This window comes from Schistocerca piceifrons, chromosome 2 (genome assembly GCF_021461385.2).
Source record: "Schistocerca piceifrons isolate TAMUIC-IGC-003096 chromosome 2, iqSchPice1.1, whole genome shotgun sequence".
NCBI lineage: Eukaryota > Metazoa > Arthropoda > Insecta > Orthoptera > Acrididae > Schistocerca > Schistocerca piceifrons.
Genome location: NC_060139.1, coordinates 738,695,170 through 738,722,922, shown reverse-complemented (window position 1 = coordinate 738,722,922; position 27,753 = coordinate 738,695,170). Strand labels below are relative to the sequence as shown.

Sequence of the window (27,753 nt, the reverse complement as noted above, 5' to 3'; positions counted from 1 at the left end):
GCTGGACCAAGTCAGCCATTTTGCTGAGTCAGTGAGCCAGTAAACATCAGCAGCTGCTATTCTAGATAGTCGTTAATATTCTCATATGACCCAAGCAGACAGGCCCCAGACTTGTTTCTCTCTATCCTAAGGTATTTCGGTAATCCTCGGGATCCGATTAACGTCGATTAGGCGCTGTCTGCGTCATGCAGTGCGCGCGAGCGTCAGTGCTGCCTGCGGAAGATTTAGTTGTGCGGTCGACGCGCGGTGAGGCTGGGCGGGGGTTCAGACCTCGGCGCGCCTGTATAAAAGGGAGCGCGGCCGGCTGCCTGCGTAGTCGCCACCGCCACCGCCGCCGCCGGACAGCGCCTTCCTGCACGCTAAGCGCACCAGACATGGACGCCGCTGCCTCCTGCGCTCTGCTGCTGTTGCTGCTTGTCTCGGCTTCCGTCCTTCCCTCGTCAGCTCTCAAGCTACGTGAGTAGCCACATCCAGTCCACTCAAGTTTCACTGCTCGTTCAGCTCGAGGACCACACTGGCGTCGTCGAATATGACCCTATTCTAAATTTTGAAAACCGAACCACGAAGCCTGGTTTGACGCATATCTCCAAAATACTCGATATCGTACGACCCACAGCCATTTGAACCTCCTTTCAGTGGTCAAGCCTTGATCCCCAATTTACGTACGTACGAGGAGCTACTTGATTGAGAAGTAGCGGCTCCAGTCTCGCAAACTAACATACGGCCGGGAGAGCGGTGTGCTGACCACCTGCCCATCCATATGCGCATCCAGTGACTCCTGTGGATGAGGATGACAGGGTGGTCGGTCAGTACCGTTGGGCTTTCCGGTGGAGTTTAATTTTTTGTTGTTGCCTGAGGATGTGTCCTATCAACCGATCCGTTTTCTTAGTCAAGCTGTGCCACAAGTTTCGTTTCCCCTAAGTAGATTTAACACCTCATCATTAGTTGTCCGTTCCTCCCATCGAATCTAAGCATTTCTTTTGTGTTCTCTTCTTGCCGAACCTGCTATTGTTCACGTTTAACTTCAGTTCAACGCTACAGTGTAGACCATGAACGGTCAAGATTTCGGCTTGAGGGTCGTGCCCGGGCACGAGTGCCAAAGCGCTCAGCGTCACGTCACGTTTCCCCTACCGCTACGTCGCGCTGCCTGAGCGTGAGGAGGAGAAGAGGGTAAAACTACAGACACGCCCGCGCAGTGCGGTCACACTGCAAACTAGTTGGCTTGTACTTCGTTTTATATTTCAAATTTCTCAATAACACAGATCAGAAAAAAACAAGAATTTCAGCCTTATTTAATTATTTTTGGCACCCTGAAGACTGTAATATAATTTTTATCTGGTACAAATTGTCGGCATATGAAAAGACGAAGATAATTTCACAGAATTTCGTCCTGAGGTTGACACGTAATCCTGACTTACTTAGTTTCATAATCGAACAACATTTCACACAAATATGTCGATCGAAATATTGTAATACTTCAGCAACTTCATACGGAGACTTCGAAAGTCTACCTGAGGAAAGCAATTTAGACGTTTCAAATTTAAAGGCATTTGTCATTAAAACTGGAATTACTTTGCAGGTCAGTCAGTTACCTCTGTACAAGCGCAGGACCGCTTTTCAACTCAAACGATATCGAAAACAGCCCTGAGACAGATGTGAGACAGACTGTGTCCTCAAAACCTTCATATAACTCCTTGTAACTCTTTCAAGACCATAATGAATTTTTCAAACCGCGCGTGTTCCTCAGTGCCAGTGAGCTTATAGAACTGGACGCTCTTTGTGAGAATGTGTCACTTGTACAGCGCTTTTTTTCGTTTTCTTTCTAAATGCATCCCTTTCAAATCAGTAAGAAGTCATCTCGCAGTGTCTTACTGTGGCCAGTTGTAGCCAAGTCCACTGAAAATGCGAAGTCTGCAATCCGTTCTAGATATTCTATTTTCGTCCTTGCAACCCTCTTTCCTTAATAAATTCTATAACAGCGTGTTTTAAATCTAAGAATCGTTCCAAGCTTGCTCCTTGACTTAATCAAGGTACGTTGGAGTACTATATCTAGTTTCCATACTCTTCGTACAGTTCTATTGAAAATTGTTGCAACTGACAATGTGCGATGTCAGAAATTTTAGTATTCTTTCCACTAATTACTTTACGTGGTCCAGGCCTGCAAATTTAGCGGACAGTGCTTGTTGAGGGTCAAAACATTGAATCCCATTAGTCGAGCGTCGTAACTCTTTGGTTTTTCATTGTCAATCAAATCTTTAAATTCTTTCAATTCTTTTTGCATGGCATTGTAATGTCGTTACATTGCAGATTTGCAGCACCTGTCGCTTATGCGAACTGAGAACAGTCATCCCTCTCTTCTGTCATGCCCATTCATTTTCAAGGACTGCAATAATAGATCGATGGACTGACTAACTTTCTGCAAACGTCCAGTGGATCTAGGGCGTCTTTCATACCACGAGAACATAGGGAAGATTTAACAGTGCTGACAGCACGATTCTGACGAAATCAAAGAGTTGTGCCGACCAAAAGATGTTACAGTGCAATTCTAAATGAAATGTCGCGCTGTTCCAGGTACTTCTGGGAAGGACCCAGCAAAACTACGTGACAGCTGAGGCACTGGCCCGCACGCGGTCCAAACACGCTGCACACGTGCACGTGAAGTTTGCACGCCGTAGCCGGCTCAGCTCTAAACAACCAGAAAAGCCATCCTCAGATTTAAATTTGTCTCTTCTCTCCTGAGCCAACAGCATATATATATATATATATATATATATATATATATATATATATATATATATATATGTGTGTGTGTGTGTGTGTTTTCACATCTACTCCTAAACCACTGGATCGATTTCAGCCACACTTAGCACAGATTTCCTGTACTGTCAGGCAACAACTGCTGCGAGAGCAAGGCTCCCTACCTAACATACTTAGGGAGATATGACGTAATAAACAATTAGATGCTTGAAATATTGTCGCATCATGCGTGAAGTTGTAATACATTTATTCCTTACTATTAAGACACTCGAACAGACGAGTTAAAGTAATGAAATCCCTCACATCTGGCAGCGCTTTTGACAGCTTTCAACTGCGAAGCACGAATGGCTGTAGGCGAAAAAAGTATCAGTCTATAGAGCTATAAAGAGAGAGACGTTCACAAGATCACTCTGCAGACGCGCGATGCAGCTGCTCCCAGCATATAAAAACTATCCGGGGTAACGTTTCATAAATTGGATATTGTACGTATACATCTGTACATTGTGCATATTACGTTGTACGACTACAGAATTTTAGATATCATTATTTGGAAACAGCGATCCGCCACTCAAGTAAAATTAGTAAGAAACAGAATCGATCGCACAGCCATTTGTTAAAAATATGAGAGGGTTCGGCCTCTAGTAGCAGGTCATATTTAGAATATGCACCATGCAGCTTACCATGATGACTCTTGGGACAGCAGTTTTGTGACTGGGGTCAACCCAGCTGTTCCAAGCGTCATCACCGAAAGCCGGAAGGTGCATTATATGATGATGGTCTACTACTAGAGACAAACCGACTATGGAATCTAAACTGTTTTTTACTGCTTCTACTTTGTACAACTGTTCCATAGTTTCAAGGGTGTTTTCATGAATATATGGAAATGAATTTTATTCGATAGTTCTCTGTAAACACAGTTCTTTGTTGTTTTAGCTTCTGATAGAAAACTGGCAAAATGAATACCCGGGGTGTGCCTTGTTTATCAGCTAGCTTTTATAGGAAATGATTACCATTTAGCAGAAAAATGCTATGTTTAGCTTTTGCTGGTCGTATTTCTTCACCAAAAGCTTGTTACACCTAGTACGCAATGTGTCTCAAGTGTATGTCTAGGTGGAGTGACTTTCATAATGCACCTTGGAGGGGATATTTGTCTGGTGACATGTAGTACGAATTACTTAATTTCGTCTGTATAGAATACTATTTTTGACAGATAAAATGACAGCTCTTGCCAAAAAAAGCTTATATTGAAGAAATAAGACCGCCACAAGCTAATTAAAATATTTTTCAAGCAATTGGGAATCAGTTTATGTAACAATTTATATATGTTCTCGATGATAACAAATATACCTTCGTCAGAAATGTATTTTTTGCTACTTTTGAAGTGGTTACACAGTGGAGTTATCGACAAAACCACCGTAGGATTCAATTCAATGGCTTTAGTTATTACTTTCAGCTGAGTGTGCTTTCGACACCATCTCTTGCTAACTATATTAAAGCTGTCCTCATCCTGCAGCAAGATGTGAGCAACGCTGAGCTTTACTAGGCATGCTCCTATTGGACCCTACCAACCTTTGACCTGACTTATCCAGCCAGTTGTAGGGATACTTAGATTTTGACATGAATCACGAACCAAGGTGCAGCTTGGCCCTGTTCACCTTAATGAATGGCTTTCATACGTGAAAGAAACAATAAGTGAGAGAAAGAGCCTGAGACCAGCTGGAAATGGAACCACAGCTACCTGGGTGTGTAGTCAGGCAATTACCTTCTCTGCCACTGGGGCACACCCCATTCCTGCTTTCTTATGTGAATCTGTTAATATATACATTCATATTAGTGTAAAGTATATTACTGCAGATGTTCATATTCCAAAACGTGTTTCACACCCTTTAGGTCACATATTCCTTCTTCTGTTAAAGTAGTTAACGCAGAATATTGATAACTTTTACTTATGGACCATCTGACAGCAACTGAATAAAACACGTGTGTTTTATTCAGTTGCTGTCAGACGGTCCATAAGCAAAAATTATCAATATACCGTAATATTACAAGCAACTGAGGAAGACAGGACTACAAAAGTTGAAGATGTCAATACAGCTAGTTAACCCAGATTTGTCTATGGATTTCGTTTGTACATTTTATAGCCTTAAATTTCTGTTCGGTAAATTTTTAAGATCTTCACCAACAACAGCCAAATGGATGCAGTCTCTTCTTTAACGGTTGAGTCACTGCTCATATTCATTTCCGCACAGCATTCTGCTTGTACCTGTTCCGGTAGCTTCCTCCGCCGGTCTTGGTGGCCGTTCTAGAGGGCAGTGCTCTTATTTCTTTAATTAGTAAACGTCTTTTCGCTTCATTCTGTCCAGGTCTTCTTTTCTACATGGAGAGAACTGTTCTTTCCCCTCTACGGTTCTTACCGAACATTAGTCTTTTAACACAGGAATTAATCTGAGTGCTAGACCTTGTGGCTGCTTGGCCTGCTAACCAAGTGTTCACCGTCCGCTGCCTTAGAGACATGGGACGGCAGCACTGGCGCCTCACAGCAATATGTCGACTCCCGATGTCGTCATGTCGTCTTGCGAAACTTACGCCTTCCTTTCGTTCTAGAAGCAACTCAGTTGTACTCGTGCGCTTACTTGTATCCCGTTCCGGTTTTTTCACAGCGGAAAAATCCTGGACACTTTCAGTAAACGAAACAAGTTGCTACGTGTGTTGTGAAAACGCGCTGATCACATACCGTGTGGCGAACAACAGTGACACTTCCTTTTGCCCTGAAACTGAGCTCCTCGTCATACACACTTCACTGTAATTATTCGTATTTAATGCTTGCAGCTATTGGTTAGTGCTTGGCTGACTTTACGTCATCTCCATTTTACTCAGTTATATTTAGCTACCACTAGTTATTACAATAATTTCCTTGATATATTCATTTTCTGACCGATAGCTAATTAGCATCGCGTATGTCTTCAATATTCGTCTCTAGTCTGATTGTTTTCGAAGAAACAGATTAAATGTCACGAGTCATTAAACTTACCTTAATTTCGAAATGTCTTATACTAACTGCTGGTGCTTTCTTGGCGTGTGTGTGATAAATATGTTTTTCCAAAAGTCTGATTCTTCGTTGAAGATAAAATACTGAACGGTCTCGTAGTTACTGAGTTTTCCTTTTGCATTCTGTCGTTATTTCATCCATTTCTACCGAGTTGAAACAAACAATTAAATCAACTGGTGTACAAATTTGCTTGCCTCAAAAATACAATTACTAGTGAACTGGCATACTCGTTAAGAGAATTAACTATTACTGCGAATAAACGGGATAGAAACTCCTGTCTGGCCATCTTGATTTTATTTCTTTGGCTTTCTCAAGTGACTCGAGATGAATGTGTTGGCACACGAGATTCGCATTCGGGAGGTTGGTGGCTCAAATCTCGGAGGGCCACCCAGCTCTAGATTTTCCGTGCTTCCCTAAACTGCTGGGTTGGCGCCTTTGAAAAGGACACAAATGATTTCATTACCCATCCTTCCCCGATCAATCGCGTCTTCCGTCTCTGATGTTCTCTTCGCCGACGTACAAAGCTAACCTTCACCCCTTCCTATTTCTCTTTTCAAACGAATGGCTGTCTGTGACACGTCGCCACTTGCTCTCATCCATCATATCTCTTCGAATGAGCATGGGCTGCGTCTAGTATCTGACCCACAAGAATACCTCGTACTAATTTATTAACAGTTAAACTTCCTCTTTACTGACTGATCACCAAGTAAAGTTTGGTAGACAGTGAAAGCCACAGTCCCGACTTTCGATCGATAATAATGAAGGGAGAAAAAGAGGGAAAGAATTCAGTTCATTCACTCACACTATTAGTTCTTTAGAAATGTGAAATTATGATGTACGTTTATTTTCTAAATGTGGATATAATGCTTCAGATCAGTTTGGATTTAGGTATTACTAGAATAAGAAGCAAAGAGAACTGCGAAAACTCGAGAACCATATAACTCTGTTGCGCCTCATAAAGAGACAAATTTTTTCAGGTGGGTGGTATAGTGTGCAAAGCAACAACAAGAAAAATGAGAGCCAACAGCTATGTACCCCGCAAAAGATATAGTGCCGTCGCTTCCTATCAAGCGTTGTGTGTGTCATATTGACTGACAGTTCTTCGTTTTTTTTTTTTTTTTTTTTTTTTGAGAACAGCATTTGAGTATCTCTTTCGCTCGATTATCTTGAAGTTTTTATTTTGTCTCTGTTTCTTGTCGTTGTTACTTGCTCTTATAGCTTTGGAGACGGCAGTGTCTCAAAAATCAAAACTGTACTGTTGCAGCCAGCTACATAAATCCGTGCTCCAAGAATGACCCGAACCTCAACGACTGCGCCTACAAGCATGCACAAGAGGCCATCCCGAGCATCCTCAAAGGTGAGTACTGGACGTTGTCCTCTCAGTCTGTAGCGTGCCATACCGCGTCGTGCTGTAAATCGTTTGCCATATTAAGAAGTCTGTTCCACATGAAGCTTTACGATTTCTAGCACAAGATTTCGTTCTTTCTGTGCGACACTGGAACATGAAAGCTGTATCTGAATCGAAGCTAATCTGTATCTGTTAAGAAACGCCCACAGAGAACCAGGTCGCTCAATGTTTCGGCATTGTAACCGCTTTGATGACGTCATTCGTCTATCGCTGTTTTGTGCTAATGCTTACATATATTCACATCTGCTGTAACAAAGATTCTGAATAACTCGTTACACAATTTGTAAACTTTAGCCACCTGTTAGTATTTACTAAGGTTCCGTATCGAAATCATTAAAAACGGAACCCTTATACGACAACTTTGTTTTCCGTTTGTCTGCTTGTCCGAATGTTAAGAAACATTTTTCTCAGAAACAGGTAGACAAATCAAATTGAAATTTACGTCACATTCTAATGTCTATGGTCCCTAATGATGTAAAATAGGTAAGGTCTAAGTCAGTGCAATCAAAATATACGGCCAGCTTATTTTAATACTGCCAAACTCACTCATTAACAGCTATAGAATACTTCACGTTGACCTAGAAACATCAAATTTGGCAAGAAGCAAAGTGTTACAGTGCAGGAAAGAAAACTAGAAAATTGTTAATTTTTAGTTATATCACATGAAAAAAAGATTCCTTTCTCGTTTGTTATCTGACTTCAAACTTAAAATTAAAGCATTCTCGAAATTCTTTGAATTTCCGTGACGGATGAATTGTCTATATAAATATTTAAATTTGTAATAAACACTCAGAGCGCGAGGTCTACGGCCGCCTGGTAATTCTTTTAAAAAAGTGTTGATTTCAGTTATTGCCCAGGTCCATAGGAATGTCTACCTGTACTATTTTTTTCACAGTGACTTCTGTGCCCGTTTAGTCTTTCTAACAGAACAAAATAAGAAACTTTCCAGAAATATGTTAAGATGACCACTGAAGTAGAGAAAATATTAAGCAAACCTTGCACTTTTGAGGAAATGGAAGCGCGTTGCAGTCTTCCATCCAGCACTTTCGAAATGAAGCACTCTGGGTCACAGATGTCTGACAAAAGAAGTACGTAACGGATTGAAAGCCACCATTCAGTACCTGAACTAACAACAATCAGAAATTAGCTAAGAAGTTAGCCTTCGAATGTCAGACAAGTTTATTATAGAGCGATCAGATAAATTGTTTATTTGTTCACTAAACTTTCTTCGGTTCCTATTTGTTGTTAAAACTTTACGCAAGAAATGAACTGAACGTACCTTCTCCGCGTCTTTTGCGTTGCCTGGAAATGGCGCTTCACACATTTAAGGGCGCTAGGACGTCAAACGGGCCGTCTTGGAGCAGGAGAGACACCACAGGACATTTTAATTTCCAATGTCTATACTTTTACGAATAAATTCATAAAACTTTGTCAGGATGACCAGGAAGGCCTCAGGATTCACAATCATAGCAGTGGAAGTTCAAAAGAATTACAAAATATTTTTTTTACATGTGAAAGTTCATCATTTTTTCACTTCTATTGGCTGCGTTTGTTGTTATAAATACACTTTTCTTCATAAGTAAGAGAGATTCTTCCATGAATTTTGCACAGCATACAAACCATACTTACAGGTGTATAAAACTCTAGAATTTATTTAATTTATGAAAAAAAGATTGAGCTGTTATATTTTAAACTTCATGTTTTAAAAAAATACAAATTTTATAGTTAATTACCACAATTTTTACCACGGTTTTTAATAGATGTGGAAAATTCTAGAGTTTCATGCAACTGTAAGTACGGTTTGTATGCTGTGCAAAATTCATCGAAGAATCTCCCTTCTTATGAAGAAAAGCGTACCTATAGCAACAAATGCAGCCAATGGTAAGAGAAAAAAGGATGAAATACAGATGTAAAAAAATAAATTATTTTCTTATATTTTTGAACTTCCACCACTATAAGTGTAAATCCTGAATACTTTCTGGTCATTCTGACAAAGTTTTATGAATTTATTTTTAAAATGATAGACAGTGGAAATTAGAAATTCCTATGGTGTGTCTCCTGCTCCAAGTCGTCCCGTTTGACGTCCTACCCCCTAAGAAACATATGGCTAACTTGGCACCAATAACGTTCCCCGTGTGTTTCATAAGAAACTCAAGTTATTCTTTTATTACAGTGTTTTCTAATTACTCACCAAAGCAAAACTAAACTGTACATTGCACTTTACCAACGAACAAAATTTCATGTGTTAGTGAAATAAAATACACGTAAATTCACTGTTTTAACGTTTTGCGCCCCTCTGCTTTTAATTATCACGTAATAGCCAATTCCGGAAAAAATCACTTTTTCATACGCATATCGTTGTGCTATCATGCAGAGTACGTTGAGAAATGACGGTTGCCGACTAGGCACAGATTCTGGGTCACGCTTCCGGCGTGACGCGGTGCAGCCTCGAGCGCAGATTTCTGATGCTTCCGTTGTCCCGCAGGAGACCGCAAGTACAACGTGCCGGCTATGAACCCCCTCAAGGTGAGTCAGATCAAGGTGAGCCCCGGCGACGGCAGCGTGGGACTCGGCATAACCTTCAATGACGTCAACCTCTACGGCGTCACCGACGCGATCATCAAGGAGACCAAGTGAGTTCTCGCTGCGCCTGTTTCCACGGAGAGGCTCCTGCCAAAGCGTTTCTTTACTTCCGGTCAGTGTGCAATAGGAGGACTTTCTTGTGTGATTTCGGATTACAACTGCGAAACGTAATACACTAATGGCCATTATAACTGCTACACCACGAAGATGACGTGCTACAGACACGAAATTTAACCGACAAGAAGAAGATGCTGTGATATGCAAAGCATTAGCTTTTCAGAGCCTTCACACAAGGTTGGCGCCGGTGGCGACACCTACAACGTGCTGACATGAGGAAGTTTCCAATCGATTTCTCATACACAAACAGCAGTTGACCGGCGTTGCCTGGTAAAACGTTGTTGTGATGCCTCGTGTAAGGAGGAGAAATGCTTACCATCACGTTTCCGACTTTGATAAATGTCGGATTGTAGCCTATCGCGATTGCGGTTTACCGTATCGCGACATTGCTGCTCGCGTTGTTCGAGATACAGTGACTGTTAGCAGAGAGTGGAATCGGTGGGTTTAGGAGGGTAATACGGAACTCCGTGCTGGATCCCAACGGCCTCGTATCACTAGCAGTCGAGATGACAGGCATCTTATCCGCATTGCTGTAACGGATCGTGCAGCCACGTCTCGATCCCTGAGTCAACAGATGGGGTCGTTTGCAAGTCAACAACCATCTGCACGAACAGTTCGACGACGGTTGCAGCAGCATGGACTATCAGCTCGGAGACCATGGCTGCGGTTAACCTTGACGCTGCATTACAGACAGGAGCGCCTGTGATGGTGTGCTCAACGACGAATCTGGGTGCACGAATGGCAAAACGTCATTTTTTCGGATGAATCCAGGTTCTGTTTACAGCATCATGATGGTCGCATCCGTGTTTGGCGACATGGTAGTGAATGCTCATTGGGGTAGTGTATTCGTCATCGCCATACTGGAGTATCGCCCGGCGTGATGGTATGGGGTGCCATTGGTTACACGTCACGTCACCTCTTGTTCGCACTGGCGGCACTTTGAACAGTGGACGTTACATTTCAGATGCGTTACGACCCGTGGCTCTAACCTTCATTCGATCCCCTACATTTCAGCAGGGTAATGCACGACCGCATCTTGCAGGTCCTGTACGGGCCTTTTTGGATTCAGAAAATGTTCGACTGCTGCCCTGGCCAGCACATTCTCCAGATCTCTCACCAATTGAAAACGTCTGGTCAATGGTGGCCGAGAAACTGGCTCGTCACAATACGCTAGTCACTACTCTTGATGAACTGTGGTATCGTGTTGAAGCTGCATGGGCAGCTGTACCCGTACACGCCGTCCAAGCTGTGTTTGACTCAATGCCCTGGCTTAACAAAGCCGTTATTACGGCCAGAGGTGGTTGTTCTGGGTACTGATTTCTCAGGAGCTATGCACCCAAATTGCGTGAAAATGTAATCTCATGTCAGATCTAGTATAATATATTTGTCCAATGAATACCCGTTTCCCATCTGCATTTCTTCTTGGTGTAGCAATTTTAATGGCCAGTAGTGCACGTAAAGACTTTAAGATGATTGATACATTAAAACGTAAAACATTACAAGGCTGCAACACACCCACGTTTCAAAAGTCAACATCTCATGACCATTTTCGGAATGAAAATTCAATTTTCGAGTAATTATTTGCGGAAGCTGGGTACAGGTGTGAGTGTACATCGCTTCTGTAGCTGTAACATTATATAATTCAAATAAAAATTAATTTTATTTGTAATGTATAATTTTATCTGCATGTGTTTGTCAAATTGTGTTGATGATGGTTATGATGAGGATGAAGATGATGATGGTTTATAATGAATATATTTTTATTGCTGTACTTTAAATATTTACATTACAAGTGGAATCAACATAAAGCCAGTAGGAAGGCTATTATACGGGTAGACAGTGATCATAGCACGTAACAGACTATTATCGAGCCATTGGGTATATCAGTAAATGAAGAGGTTCGTAAAGAAAAATTAACAAACAACAATTAACCAGTCGAATGGAGGCTGACTGTAAAAAGCGGTAATCACTTAAGAGAAACATAAGTTTCAAACCTTATAGTATATGTAGTAAGGCATTTGGTTAATGAAAGATGGAAATCAACAATATGAAAACTTTGGTGCTTAATGCTTCATGCTCATGCTTGTGATAGATGAAATACATAAGTGATGGAGTATTTATTGGTGTCAGAAGTAGTTCGCCTTGTAGTGAAATTGAAATAGATAGTTCCTGAGAAATAGTAGGGTAGAGGCGATACCTGACAATCAGACTAAACTATTAATTGGATCGTTTTACCGACCCCCTGACTCAGAAGATATAATTGCTGAACAGTTCAAAGAAAACTTGAGTCTCATTTCAAATTGGTACCCCACTCATACAATTATAGTCGATGGTGACTTCAATCTACCCTCAATATGCCGGTAAAATTATACGTTTAAAGCCGGCGGCAGACATAAAACGTCATCCGAAGTTGTACTGAATGTTTTCTCAGAAAATTATTTTGCACAATTAGTTCATGAGCCCACTCGAAGAGTAAATGGTTGCGAAAGCATACTTGACCTCTTAACAACAGACCGCAAGGCAGTTGCTGCTAAGCTGAATAACATTACACCTACGACCATCAAAAAGAAACGCAAAGTATATCTATTTAAGAAAGCTGATAAAAAATGCTCTTAACATCGTTTTAAGAAACAGTCTTCACTCCTTCCGATCCGATCATGTAAGCGTAGAAAAGTTGTGGAATGGTTTCAAAGAGATAGTATCGGCAGCAATTCAGAGATATATACGACATAAATTAATAAGTGATGGTACTGATCCCCCATGGTACACAAAACGTGTCAGAACGCTGTTGCAGAAGCAGCGAAAAAAGCATGACAAATTTAAAAGAACGCAAAATCAACAAGAGGGCAGAAGTTCAAAATATAGCGCGTACTTCAATGTGAGACGCTTTTAATAATTTCCACAACGAAATTCTGTCTCGAAATCTGGCAGGGGACCCAAAGAGATTCTGGTCGGACTACGTGGATAGGGGTTAAGGAAGAGTACGTTCTCAAATTACATGTTTACCTACTAACATTTTAATTTTTTTTAAAAAAAATGACTTTTTGGCACACATCTAGGATGAGTGAGGTTCAAATCACTGCCCACCTACCCAGATAATGTTAGTCCCTGTGATCTCTCTATCGATCAAGGTGAACGTGCTTACTGTCACAACCGCTAGCTATAATTGTGGGAGTGGTATGAGATTTAATCATTTACTACATCACTGTTTCATTTTCAGCTTCGATCTCGCCAAAAACGAAGCTGTGATAAAAGCCAGCGTCCCGGTCGCTCAGATGGTGGGCAAGTACGTCGTGGACGGCAAGATCCTCCTGGTTCCCATCAAGGGCAACGGAGACTGCAACATCACACTCAGTGAGTACAAGTGCATGTCAGCGGCAATCTCACCTCCCATGCTATTTCTCACTCCAGCCATTGTCCTCCTGTAAATGATTCCTCTCCGACCACTAGCTAACCTTTGCCTTTCTTTCGTTCTTTGGGAATTTACTATAGAATTAGAAATGTGTACTAATACAATAACGTATTTGCACGCTTCACAGCTCCAATCCCTCCACCCTTCTCATGACTGCTCTCATACGTTACAAACTTCACGTAAGCTCTAGCGCTTACCTTACTGCGTTAGTACTTTTGGAAGAAAGGTTATCGCCGAAATTTGATTGACCCGAAACGTGGGAATTATGCTCTTGTTTTTCCCAGAGTACCGTCAAGCGGTGTTATTTTACACAACCTGCATTATTTGACTCTCTTCCCACTAAGTACTATCGAGGGCCGCACGTGGCCGGTTTTGTAAGTTCTGAGTAAAATGGCTGTATAGGTAAGAGACAGTGAACCTTAGTGGTAGGAAAGACGTGATTGTGTTGTTGGTGCATCATTTTGCTGGATAATAAATGCAGTTAACAGGACGTGAGTATCTTTGTGTATTGTACGTTACCTAGAAAGTCTCATTGCTATATCATAGTTACGTTCTAGTTGTTATTCTGGTTTGCATGAAATGTACTTCAACAAGGCCTCAAGAGGTGGGAACCATAGGCGAAAGTTACTAGAAAGCCGAAAACAACCGAAGGTGTACGACTCACGATTGGGTGGGGGAAACTTTACATAGGCTGCTAGATGCAAACAGAAGTAAAAACAAAGAAAACCAAGAACTTTATTGGACATGTGGACAAAGTTTTTTGTTGTGATGAGAGAGAATTTCGTGAAGATAACGGGTGACTTAACATACATATTTATATGGCCTGATGTTGATGATATCTCCGAAATCAATTATAAGGACATTGTGGGCGCACTTGATAAACCCAGATTTGTGCGAAGAGTGTTTCTGAAGTTCAAAGAACACCTGTAATCACTTACGTACATATCAATCTTTACTGCAGTCAAATTAGAGTTAGTGCTGTCTCATGCTGCCGTAGAAGTGCCATAAAAGTGAAGAGTGAGAAGTCGCGCACCGGAAACTACAGGAACACTGTCTTCAGCTTATTTTCTATGGACTTAAAATTGCAATGATTCGTCATTTTCCACTGATTTTTGTAGTGTGTTACGACAAGTCAATAAAGCTACGAAAATTGCCGCGCCTCTTCAGCTTTCTGTTTTCATTCCATTTAAAATTTCCGTACATGTGTAAAGTTAACCATTACGAGGCAATATTGTCGAATACCTTGCTAAATACATGTCTGTAAAGTTACCCCTTGGTAGAGGTAACTTTATACACAATTTTTCTTAAGACACGTCATAAACGTGGTTTTCATTCATTTTCAGGTTACAATTGTCCTTAAGAGTCCTGATGGTGTACACAAACTCGTTTCTGTCAGTTATATAACTAACCACACTTTATAAACCAAGAAACACAAAGAATGTGTGTAAAGTAATTCCGGTTGACGGTAATTTAGTGAAAGTTTCTTATGTCTTGAACTGTCGTTACGAGCCACGAGTTTCCTACTGTATCACGTTTGATATGCGCATTTCTTTCAATCTACAGTTGCTCCTATATTCCGAAAGCCACAGTACGGGATGTGGCAGACGATATTTCCGGAAATACTCTCATCTCCCTCCTTGTATACATTTTCCATTCCCATGTGGTGAGTGGGGAAAAATGTGATTTTCTGTCAGTTTCTCGTCGTGGTCATTGGGAGGTGTACTTTAGATCAACACTCAGAAAGTACAAATACACTCCAGTTTATCTTTATGGTATGCCATCGCTTTTTCAAATACTGTAAAGTGTCATAAGAGTCTCCAGTAATATTTATCTTACAGCAACAACTTTCAGAGACTACAAGAAAAGAGAAAAATGAGGTAGACGTCCTCAATGATTCTACAGCAACTACCCCTGTCGCCACTTGCAAACACACTGTCGTAAGAACTCCTAATGAGCTTATATCTTAGGGAAAGACTTAAGCACTGTTGTCTAACGGAATCAACAAACTAATAAAATAATATTTAAAAACTAGATAATATTCCAGCACTGGCTAAAGTAAATTTGATTAAAATTGGGAGAGCTCAGCACTTACTTGTTAGAGAGATAAATCAGGCAGCCGGGAACTTGAACAAGAGCTCATGCAAACAACTTTTTTATTTCGAAACCAAATTCTGGTTTGTTTCCGAATTCTACAGAAAATACAAATGTATTTTGTTTATGAACATGCTCTAGCTGCGTCATAACCGCATAACATTTTGTTGTACCAAATTATTAGAAATTTTGACTGAAGATATATTGATCCTCTGTAGGCATGAACATGAATTAGACAAACACAGTTGTTGTGAAACTGAACTGGCTCTGTTTGTCCATCAGTCCAAACGGCATTAGATAATGGATCAAAGGTTTGTGTATTGCATCACTTGCATACAGATGCGCTCTGTCGTCAATTGAAAACACGTTTAAGTTCAAGGAAGACTGGACCGGCTTAGTGACTATTCAACAGATAATCACTAACAGGTAAAACAAATCCAGTCGGTCTAAATGGCATGAAATCGTCATATGTAAAAGTAATTTTGAAAGTAATGGCAATTTACTTTGAACACAAATAACTTAGTTGAGCGTAAACAGACTCCATTGTTGTTCGATTATGCGAGTGGCAATAAACCACTGGAAACAGTAACAACCTCAAATATCTGGTAGTAATCGTCTGAGAAGATGGAAGCTGGAAGAATCACGTAAAATTATACTGCAAGATGAAAAAAACGTCGAGCACACGGAAGGGGGCGAGGAAATGAAATGAAACTTCACGCCTTGAGAAGCTATGTGATATTATTTCAGTGATTAGAAAATCTAGTCAAAATTGGCAGTACGAGCCTGCTTATCAGAACGACGCTGCACCATCTCTGGCCTTGATGCATGAACTGATTCAGTAGTGATGTGTGTGATAAAGCCGTTTTGTCCTCTCCTGACGTAAGACGTCCCATGACTGTCTAACGGATCCTTGATAACCTGGATACTGATCTGGGACGCAGGTGACGTTCGAGCTGGTGACATACATGTTGGGGACAGATATGAGGATCTTGCTGGCTGCAGGAGAACGTCAACGTTCGCAGACACATGCCATGATGCCATGTGTGGACCAACATCGTCCAGTTGTAAAAGGGCACCACGAGAGGTAATACATGAGAACGCAGAATGTCCGTGACCTACCGTCATGATGTTAAGAGTTCCCTCGATCACTATCGACCGCGTTCTGGACTCATACCCGACGGCTTCCCCCACCATGAAGCCAGAAATAACACCGCTGTGCTTCTTCAAAACATCGGACTATTGGGACACCTTCCCAGTTCTTCGCCATAACACGCAGACGCGTTCATTCGGGTTAGTGCAGGACTGCCATTCGTTGCTGAGCTCAGTGTGACGTCATTTATCAGCATTCCCTGTTTCCTGCTAACAGTACCACTCCAATTGCAGTCGTTCGTGTTGTGGTGTTAATGGCAACCTATACGTGGAACGATAATTCCACTGACCGACCAATGGTGCGGGATGGCACTGAATGTTGCAGGAAGTGCGTTATTTGTTCTCGGGTTGGCAGGTCTGATGTGAAGGGGCTAAGATGGGCTTGGTGCAGAATATACCGATCGTCCCTTATGTCTGTCAGACGTGGTTGGCAGCAACCTTGACGAAGAGTGTTTCTGCTCTCATGTTTTCAGCACTCCAACATAAGGTAGCTGTCACATCTGAATACCCCACAAATCTGGATACTGCATGATTCTACCAGCCAGCCAAATGGAAGTCCGCAATGACACACCTTTCAAACTCCATCAAGTGGTGATAACACTGTCTCATATGAATACACAGCATCTCCGTCTCGTCCACAATGATCACTCAGTCATTCAATATCTGACGCTATTCACGTCATTTACACAGGGTGTAACAGGTACGAGTGCAAATATTTTTATGTGTGGTACCTTAGCTTGCACACACTTAAGTTGTTTTTTCTCTGCGTTGAACAGTCTTCCCACAAACACATCACAAACTTTACGACCTAATGTTTCTACCGACTCGGTGGAATACCCTATAGCACAATCATAACTGCACCTCGAAGTGGACTACGCCTGGTACTATAGACCACCTGTTGTGCGTCCACGCATCCAGACTGCAATATAAGCTCTGCTGTCCAGGCGAAAATAAGCGTTTATGGCTTGCTCTTGCCAAATGTACTTGGAGGTACTAACCAACCTAAGAACATACAATTGTAATAACTACAATTTTTAGTCTGCAAATGACGAAAACATTGATGTAATGTTGTTCAATACACTGTTCTCAGTCACCAACATAAATATCTTCACTTGGGCCCGTTCCTGGCTGCATATCCTACCAGGCCTGATACCAATACTAAATACGAATAACAATTATGCCCTCTGGGAGCCATTCTACCTATCACAGAAAATTGCAGCTGTACCCGCTGATGGTGTGCATGTGTACGAAGTTACAATTACTTTCGACCACGTGTTGTGGTGATTTTACTACTTTTTGTCAGGCAATGTAGTTACAAAAGAAGCAGACAGAGCGAAAATCATTGGAAAAATTTTATGAAATGCAAGCATCCCATGAAAGAGGTAGCTTACAGTACCCTGGATTGATCGATACTGCAGTACTCATCATCAGTCTGGGGCCCTTACAAGGTGGGAGATCCCAAGACTAGCGGTACTTCTTGTCTCAGGGGCGTTTACTGAGCATGAGAGCGACACAGAGATTCGAATCAAACTTCAGTGACAGACGGTACAAGAAAGAGATTGTGCATCACAAAGAGGTTTGCAATTACCATTCCGAGAGAGCACGTTCGAAGAAGATGTAGGGGACATATACACTCCTGGAAATGGAAAAAAGAACACATTGACACCGGTGTGTCAGACCCACCATACTTGCCCCGGACACTGCGAGAGGGCTGTACAAGCAATGATCACACGCACGGCACAGCGGACACACCAGGAACCGCGGTGTTGGCCGTCGAATGGCGCTAGCTGCGCAGCATTTGTGCACCGCCGCCGTCAGTGTCAGCCAGTTTGCCGTGGCATACGGAGCTCCATCGCAGTCTTTAACACTGGTAGGATGCCGCGACAGCGTGGACGTGAACCGTATGTGCAGTTGACGGACTTTGAGCGAGGGCGTATAGTGGGCATGCGGGAGGCCGGGTGGACGTACCGCCGAATTGCTCAACACGTGGGGCGTGAGGTCTCCACAGTACATCGATGTTGTCGCCAGTGGTCGGCGGAAGGTGCACGTGCCCGTCGACCTGGGACCGGACCGCAGCGACGCACGGATGCACGCCAAGACCGTAGGATCCTACGCAGTGCCGTAGGGGACCGCACCGCCACTTCCCAGCAAATTAGGGACACTGTTGCTCCTGGGGTATCGGCGAGGACCATTCGCAACCGTCTCCATGAAGCTGGGCTACGGTCCCGCACACCGTTAGGCCGTCTTCCGCTCACGCCCCAACATCGTGCAGCCCGCCTCCAGTGGTGTCGCGACAGGCGTGAATGGAGGGACGAATGGAGACGTGTCGTCTTCAGCGATGAGAGTCGCTTCTGCCTTGGTGCCAATGATGGTCGTATGCGTGTTTGGCGCCGTGCAGGTGAGCGCCACAATCAGGACTGCATACGACCGAGGCACACAGGGCCAACACCCGGCATCATGGTGTGGGGAGCGATCTCCTACACTGGCCGTACACCACTGGTGATCGTCGAGGGGACACTGAATAGTGCACGGTACATCCAAACCGTCATCGAACCCATCATTCTACCATTCCTAGACCGGCAAGGGAACTTGCTGTTCCAACAGGACAATGCTCGTCCGCATGTATCCCGTGCCACCCAACGTGCTCTAGAATGTGTAAGTCAACTACCCTGGCCAGCAAGATCTCCGGATCTGTCCCCCATTGAGCATGTTTGGGACTGGATGAAGCGTCGTCTCACGCGGTCTGCACGTCCAGCACGAACGCTGGTCCAACTGAGGCGCCAGGTGGAAATGGCATGGCAAGCCGTTCCACAGGACTACATCCAGCATCTCTGCGATCGTCTCCATGGGAGAATAGCAGCCTGCATTGCTGCGAAAGGTGGATATACACTGTACTAGTGCCGACATTGTGCATGCTCAGTTGCCTGTGTCTATGTGCCTGTGGTTCTATCAGTGTGATCATGTGATGTATCTGACCCCAGGAATGTGTCAATAAAGTTTCCCCTTCCTGGGACAATGAATTCACGGTGTTCTTATTTCAATTTCCAGTAGTGTAGTTTGCTACATTCATGTCTTGCGAAATGATCATGATGAGAAAATTTGAGAATTTCCGTTTCGTACAGAAGTTTACCAACAGTCTTTCCTCTCATGCAGCATTCGCAGTTGGAACAGGAAGGGAGCAAATCGTAAATGTAGCACAAGTACCCTCCCCCATACGCCAAAAGGCATCTTGCGGAGGATAGATGTAGATTCTTGCAACAACAGGAGCTAAATGATACGTGTCACTCTGCAGGTTGAAGGGTCGAAAATCTGAAAGTGATTACACATCGAGAGCTGTTGTACAATAAATCTTCATTTTTCAAACGCAATCTCCTGGACTTAAAAATATCTGCTAGAGTATACAGAAACAGAGGACTGAAATTAGAAATCCAAACAATATTTTTATAAGTTTCTGTGTAGGCTAGTGCTTCTTTACATGGAAACTTGCGTAATAGACTAAAGCTGTTTGGAGGCGAAGCCTAATTCTAAATTTACTCAGTCACTTATTTTTTCAGACAGCGTATGGTGTAATTGCAACATTTTCTCCATAAGTGTTCTGTCAGTATGTCTCTGCTTGTTATATCGGTATCAAGAGAAACTTTGAAACCAATTGAGTTTTTCAAAACTAGAATGAGAAACCCATCAGTGAAATTACACCACCAAATCACATCGCTTGTTTTTATTTTCAGCTGACTTGGACCTCACCGTCACAGTCCACTGGGAGCTGGAGAAGAGAGACGACGGAAAGGAGTACATTAAGCCTGTGCACTCGGACATCAAGTACGACTTGAGCCGCGCCTACATCAACCTGGACGGTCTGTTCGGTGGCGACAAGGCTCTGAGTAAGTTATGAAAACTGACACATTAGCGTTCTCCTCGTAACACGTCTCATGGGTTTCTACAACACATCGCCAAAAGGGCTTCAATCACTAGTCGTCAGACTGGTGTAAGAACGTTTAATAATTTGATCTCTGTTTCACTCTGGCATAATTTCGTATCTTTGACGACGAGCGTGTTTCCTATGAGACAGTAGGATGCAGCACGTAGTATGTATGCGATGGATCGTGGGCGTTTTTACTGTGATACTTTGCTGGAATAGGAGACAGAGAGAGTTTGCAACCGTGCATTGTTTTCACCCTGCGGCAGTTAAACTTAAACGTGTGTCAGTGTAGGCTGAGATATAGCCCTAGTGCTTAGTCTCCTGTATCAGGAAGACTTTCTTTCTTCGCATTCATCGGACAACTTCAATTTTCGAAGCGTGCCGTCTCTTAATTGTGTTTATATCGGGAGAACATTATTAAAACTTACAAATTCCAGAGACGGATTCCTGACAGAAAATGAGGAAGAAAGGTCCTATGAACCTGTGTCCGGAACTGCACAGCTGCCACGGCTGATTGGGTTGACGAATGAAAGTTCCTCTGACCAGGGACTGTGTGTTCCTTGTGTGCTGCAAGCAGTGTGCTTGACGCAGCATACTTGGTCCGGTATTCATGTCGGTCGCAAGCTGAGGTGGTATTTGTGCGCGGCCAAGCATATGGAAACGGTCGAGAGGCAGAACCCGATCCTCCAAATCTGGTGCACGCACAGTCTGCCGCATTCTCGCACGTTTGTCTGTCTGAAAGGACCCATGATCATACAGACGCACAAAATGGCCTTGAAATGTTGTGTGATGTGGTTGCTGTCTGCGAGGGTATTTGTTTTGGTATAGCCGTGCTGCCTCTCTACCGTTTCCATCTCCTTGGCTGTACACAAACACCACCTCAGATTGTTCCCGCCATGAATACCGGACCATTCTGCCGCTCACAGTACGCTGCATCAGTCACACAGCCTGAAACACACAAGGAACACACGCCACATGGACAGACGAACTTCCATTCATCAGCGCCATCTACCGTGGCAACGATGCATTCCTGGACACATGTTCATAGGTCCTTTTTTCCTCCATATCCAGTCAGAAATTCGTCCCCGTAGTTTGTTGGTTTCGTTAAAGTTCAAGCTGTATTCTAGTTCACTGGTCAGAACATGAGGAGTGTAAGATAGTGCTCGTGTAATTGATGAGAGTTATGAAAGAGAAGAAAGGGGTGAAACCCAGTCGAAGAAATGCCTATTCCTCTTAAAAAGTGGTAAAGCACCTGCCAAGCATAAATTCCCTATCCGATGGACCGACAGGGATGAACAGATTCACTTACCCTCTGTCCGTAAGACAGCGAACAGGAATTTGGAAGAAAATCGAGTAGGGCCTGCACTGGCGCAGGTTTGGTCTTCAAGAACGATCATTGCTTCCGCACTTGACGTGATGGCTATCGCGTAGTCGAACGACAATGGGAAAATGAATTGTATTATAGGCCTCTGCTACGGTGCTTAATGAACGCAGCTCGTAATTCTGTTAATATTTAATTTATAAAAGTAATTACACTCACACGAAATTTTATGTTAGGGCTAGAAGCTTTACAGGATTCACATGATACACGGCAGACAAGGATGTCAACACATGAAGAATAACTGAACAGACTGGCATGAATTTGAATATTCACAGTGGCACAGAGGATTGCCTTGGGAACGCAATGATTCCTGTTGCTGCCTACTGTATCATGAAGTTATTTCCGCGCTTGATAGAAATCTGGGTTATATAAGAAGGAAGAAAATCATCAAAATGCGTTGGTGATCGAAGAAGACATTCAACAGCATATTTTAGACACGAAGAACCATTGGGAAACATAGTACAAATTGCTGTATATTCCTACTTTTACTTAAACTTCCGTTGCGGATCCACCGGAAGTTGACCAAGCAAAGGATTATATTTCAGTTCATGAGTGTGAGAGGAACTTCGTAGCCACATAAAGTATTATGTGGCTAATGGTCAGAAGCCTGATGACCCCTTAAGGCGTATTGCACTTCAGTTGTATTACACTAGTGTACATTTCTACATAAAAATGATACAATGAGTCACAGTTTTTGAGTGCACTGGTGTTGATATGTTTAGGTGTTGTCTGAGGGCTGACTGGTTCAGCTGATGGCGTTTGATACGGCCTTGGTGGCTCTAAGTTAGCGGTGGAGCTGTAGCTAGTAAGTGTGTAAAATCATATGGGGATTATTCCAATTCAGAATGGAAAATCTTCGGTCCACCACACAATTTGCACCCTCACCAGGAAGAAAGAGGGAGATTATGTAGTTTCCCATGTTTTCTCGGCGCGTTTGAGTACTAGTGTGCTTCCGGCAGTTCTACCGACTCGGTGGAATACCCTATAGCACACTTTTAAAGAAGACTAGGTTTAACGTTTCAAGGATGGAGAAGGAAATGGGCTGTGACTTTTGAAAGGAACCATCCAAGTATTTGCCTAGAATGATTTTGGGAAATCAATGAAACTTATATCTGGATGGCCAGATGCGTACTTGAACCGTCGTGCTACCCAACTCGAGTCCAGCGAGCTAACATCTACGCCACTTTGCTCCGTCTCTTACTTCAAGACATATTAACTTCGTCACGGGCTGTCCGTGGCTTTAGCTTTTGCTTTAGAGTTACTTATGCTAGTCATGTACCTCTCTGTGTCACAATGTTTTTCTCTTCTACGATCAACCCCTTTAAAAACCACAACTCTGTTTCGAGGACTACACTGCCGTTATATCTACTTTCCTTTACCACCTCGCGGTACATGAACAACATAGTTGTTTCTTTTATGAGAAAAGCGTCTCAGATGAAATTAACAAACAAGTAAATTGTCATAATAATGTCATTTGGCTTCTGTCAGTCTTTGTGTCGCTAGGTCAAAAGTTTCCGATCACCTATCACAACTATGAATTTGTGGTTAAAAATCGGATTTAGTTTTAAAAATTCTATGACATTCCCGTTCTGATAGTAAAACAAATACAAACATGTAAAGGCAACGTGTCTCTCTGGTGTATCAGATTGGTTATTAATGCAGAGGGGCGTTGACTATCCACAACATCACTGATGTGCCTTTACCTAAATTAGTTCCGTTCGGACAGGCCTCATTCCTTCAGCTGTCTTTGTAGCAATCAGTTCGAATTACTTTACAGTATATTGGGTGCATATAGCAAAGTGTTTGTGTTCATGATCCGGTTCATACCACTTTACCTCCTAAAGGGACGAAAGCACGAAACTGCAATTGAAAAATATGCTCTAAGTGTAGCTCTGCGTCGGGAAGGTTATCTAGAAGAAGACGAAGTAAATATTCCTGAATTCCAATCAAGAACAACTGCCAAGATGAGAAACATAGAAGTTGATATCCTCGGTGTAACAAAGCAGCTTAAATCACTTAATAAAGGTAAGACCTCCGGTCCAGATTGTATACCAGTCAGGTTCCTCTCAGAGTATGCTTATAAAATAGCTCCATATTTAGCAATTATATACAAGTACACGCTCACAGGAAGATACGTACCTAAAGACTGGAAAATTGCTCAAGTTACACCAATACCCAAAAAGGGAAGTAGGAGTAATCCGCTGAATTACAGGCCTATATCACTAACGTCGATTTGCAGTAGGGTTTTAGAACATATACTGTATTCGAACATTATGAAGTATCTCGAAGAAAACGATTTATTGACATATAGTCAGAACGGATTCAGAAAATATCGTTCTTGTGAAACACAACTAGCTCTTTATACTCATGAAGTAATAACTGCTATCGACAGGTGATGTCAAAATGATTCCATATTTTTAGATTTCCAGAAGGCTTTCGACATCGTTCCTCACAACCGTCTTCTACTCAAACTGCTTGCCTACAGACTATCGCCTCAGTTGTGCGACTGGATTCGTGATTTCCTGTCAGAAAGGTCACAGTTCACAGTAATAGACGGAAAGTCATCGAGAAAAACAGAAGTAATATCCGGCGTTCCCCAAGGAAGTGTTATAGGCCCTCTATTGTTCCTGGTCTATATTAATGACATAGGAGACAATCTGAGTAGCCGTCTTAGATTGTTTGCAGATAATGCTGTCATTTACCGTCTTGTAAAGTCATCAGATGATCAAAACGACTTGCAAAGTGATTCAGATAAGATATCTGTATGGTGCGAAAAGTGGCAATTGACCCTGAATAAAGAAAAGTGCGAAGTTATTCACATGAGTACTAAAACAAATCAGCTAAATTTCGATTACGCGATAAGTTACACAAATCTGAGGGCTGCAAATTCAACTAAATACTTAGGGATTACAATCACAAATAACCTAAATTGGAACAATCACATAGATAATATTGTGGGTAGAGCCAACCAAAGACTGAGATTCATTGGCAGAACACTTAGAAGGTTCAACAGGTCTACCAAAGAGACTGCTTACACTGCGCATGTCCTCCCTATTCTGGAGTACTGCTGTGCCTTGTGGTATTCGCAGCAGGTGGGACTGACAGATGACATCGAAAAAGTACAAAGTAGGGCAGCTAGTTTTGTATTATCGAGAAATAGGGGAGATAGTGTCACTGACATGATACGTGAATTGGAGTGGCAATCATTAAAAGAAAGGCGTTTTTCGTTACGACGGGATCTTCTCATGAAATTTCAATCACCAGTTTTCTCCTCCGATTGCGAAAACATTCTGTTGGCACCCACCTACATAGGGAGAAATGATCATCACGATAAAATAAGAGAAATCAGGGCTCACACGGAAAACTTTACGTGCTCGTTTTTCCCGCGTGCCGTTCGAAAGTGGAACGGCAGAGAGACAGCATGAAGGTGGTTCATTGAACCCTCTGCCAGGCACTTTATTGTGAATAGCAGAGTGATCACGTAATGTAGATGTATTAGGGTAATAGCAAGAAAAGTTGCGTAGCCCAATCTACACTGAAGTACGTGTCGCAGCGGTTCAAGTGAAGTCGTACTAATGCAAGTGTTTCGCGATTTGGATGGCCCCGAGTAACATCTTCTAGGGAATGTCAGTTCTATGTACATAGAATAAACGTTAGATGAGTCGTATTGCACCTGAAATTTGCAAGTAAGTAAGCAGCATGATAGCAGCTCCAACGCCATCTTTGTGAATAGGGTTTAAAGGGCAGCATAGAGTCCAAAGAAACCTTTATTATAGAAACAAAATAGGGTTAAAATATTGCAGTGGGCACAGCAACGTAAAAACTCGAGCGTGCAGCCATGGTCGAATGCGATATTCACGGACGAATCCAGGTATGACGTACATGGAAGCTATCGTCTAATGTTTGTTCGTCGTCTTCGCAGTGAGCTTATTAAGAGTCAGTGGGAATGTTTTACAAGTGGTAAAGTCTGTCGTCTAGTGAGAATTACAGAGTCATTAAAGAAGGAAGGATATCAGAGGATACTGATCAAAAATGGCGTTCCATCTGGAAGAGACTTGTTGGTCGTAGGTTTGCTCTACAGCAGGACAATGATCCCAAACGTGCTTCTGAACTGTGGAGAGGCTATGTCAATACGAAAGAGAAATGTAGGAAACTGAAGAATATGATTTGGTTAAGTCAGTCGCCCGACTTAAATCTCATTGGCTCTTATGGGGTGTACTTGACATGGAGGTCAGCAAACTGAGGTCATCTAAGTTGAAGATCTATGGAGTAATTTACAGAGCTGTTGCACTGATGCATCTGTAATAACACTACAAAATCTTATCTACAGAATTCCAAGAGTTTGTGCACCTGCTTTGAGGGCAAAGGGTGGATACTTTGAAGAGACCAAAATGTAAACTATATTGTATTGTACTTGATAATAGAGAGAGAAAGTACTTATTTTGTTGATCTACTTAATTTGTAAGAGGTGTTTGTTTTTAGCACGAGTGATGGAAATTTTTTTACCGGTAGTGTACACTTGCTCGAGAGGGCTGCAGGCGTTAACTCACCACGCTGTCTGCAATGCTTGTTGGTGAGCAGCCCATCCACAATATTACTGATCATAACGGCTAGTCGTTAACGTTTGTACTACTCCTCTTAATTCTCGCTAAAACGTAATTAGTGACGCCCCTTCCCCGTCCCCAAGTTCTTTCTAGAATGAAGTTTTCCATTGCCCTTGAAGGTGTGTTCAATAATATCGTTATTATTAGTCCCAATTAGTCTGGAAATGCTCTATAACAGCATAAGTAAAAACTGAATTAACACATAACTTCCTCAACAATGGAATATGCAGGACCGAGTCACAGATCATGTAAAGCAGGCCCATTACATGTCTAAGAGAACATTACTTGCTACAACGATGGACTATGTTAGTGAACATATAATATGAAGAGTGACTGGGAGACATTCTTCTGATTTTGTTTGTTGTGGTCACTTTCGAGTGGATATTGAACATTTATAGATGATTTTTTGTGATTATCATTACATGATGATCTGTTTTGCCGCTATAGCTTTCATTATGGGTCAAATTACGAAAAGAGCTGACTGTTACACGGACAAGAGACAGAAAAAACTACACTATCTCAGTTTTCCGAGAGAGCATCAGAAGCAGAAACTGAGATCCCACGCGCACCATGCCATAGGGTTTTAATTACCAATAGGGAGAGCAGATGGAGCCTGTTGCCTGGAACTGTGACAGAAAGATAGATGAGGACGTAGCAAAGCATTTGCTGTCTACATGCGAAACACATAACGGAACCCTAAATAACCGCCGGCGACGGCCCAGCTGTTAGCTTGGATGTATGTGGCAGGAGCCGTCAGTTAAACGAGAGATAGCATTTTCCCCCTGAGAATGAGCAGGGATACTTGGATGATAGCTCGTGGAACCATTTAACTCCATTAGAAGTCTGAGATACCAACATGCCTTAAACGCACAGCTCATGTAAACGAGGAATTATTATTTCACAATGCGCATTCCTTCCTCCATCCTTCTTGTTCCCCCTCTGGTAATGCAGTCTTCTTCTACTGCTCCACTTCCTTCTTGCGCGCAGTCTGTAATCTGCCAATACGAGATGATGTACTGATGAGACATGTCACTTGTGTTTTTTTCAGGTGACAACACAAACAAATTCCTTAACGAAAACTGGCAGGACGTGGCGAAGGAGATTGGTCCGGCCTTGGCGGAGGCGCTGGCCGCGGTGGTGACGCAGATTCTGTCCGGTATCACGAACCTGGTGCCTTACGATGAGGTCTTCCCAGAGAGTGTGTAGCCCGCAGTGACCGCCAATTGTACCAAATTGTTGTTATCGTCATGTTTTTCTGTGCCAGTAAAAGTTACTTGAAAACA

General features: G+C 42.5%; 1 protein-coding gene across 2 annotated transcripts; it reads left to right on the top strand.

Moving 5' to 3' along the window:
- The first annotated feature begins 298 nt into the window (after positions 1–298).
- On the top strand, positions 299–27,753 carry LOC124776596 (protein takeout-like). Of its 2 annotated transcripts, XM_047251662.1 has the most exons (6): positions 299–456; positions 7,071–7,163; positions 9,700–9,847; positions 13,135–13,268; positions 20,295–20,447; positions 27,519–27,753. In XM_047251662.1, exons 1-6 carry the CDS (start codon positions 375–377, stop codon positions 27,674–27,676), a joined length of 768 nt encoding a protein of 255 aa, XP_047107618.1. In that variant the 5' UTR covers positions 299–374; the 3' UTR covers positions 27,677–27,753. The 2 variants fall into 2 exon arrangements, with proteins under 2 accessions (XP_047107618.1, XP_047107619.1); XM_047251663.1 differs by lacking the exon at positions 20,295–20,447.

Coding starts and splice junctions, on each gene's coding strand:
- LOC124776596 (XM_047251662.1), top strand. CDS start 375: ATGGACGCCGCTGCCTCCTGCGCTCTGCTGCTGTTGCTGCTTGTCTCG. Junction 7,164..9,699: donor CATCCCGAGCATCCTCAAAG/GTGAGTACTGGA, acceptor GTTGTCCCGCAG/GAGACCGCAAGTACAACGTG. Junction 20,448..27,518: donor CGGTGGCGACAAGGCTCTGA/GTAAGTTATGAA, acceptor TGTTTTTTTCAG/GTGACAACACAAACAAATTC.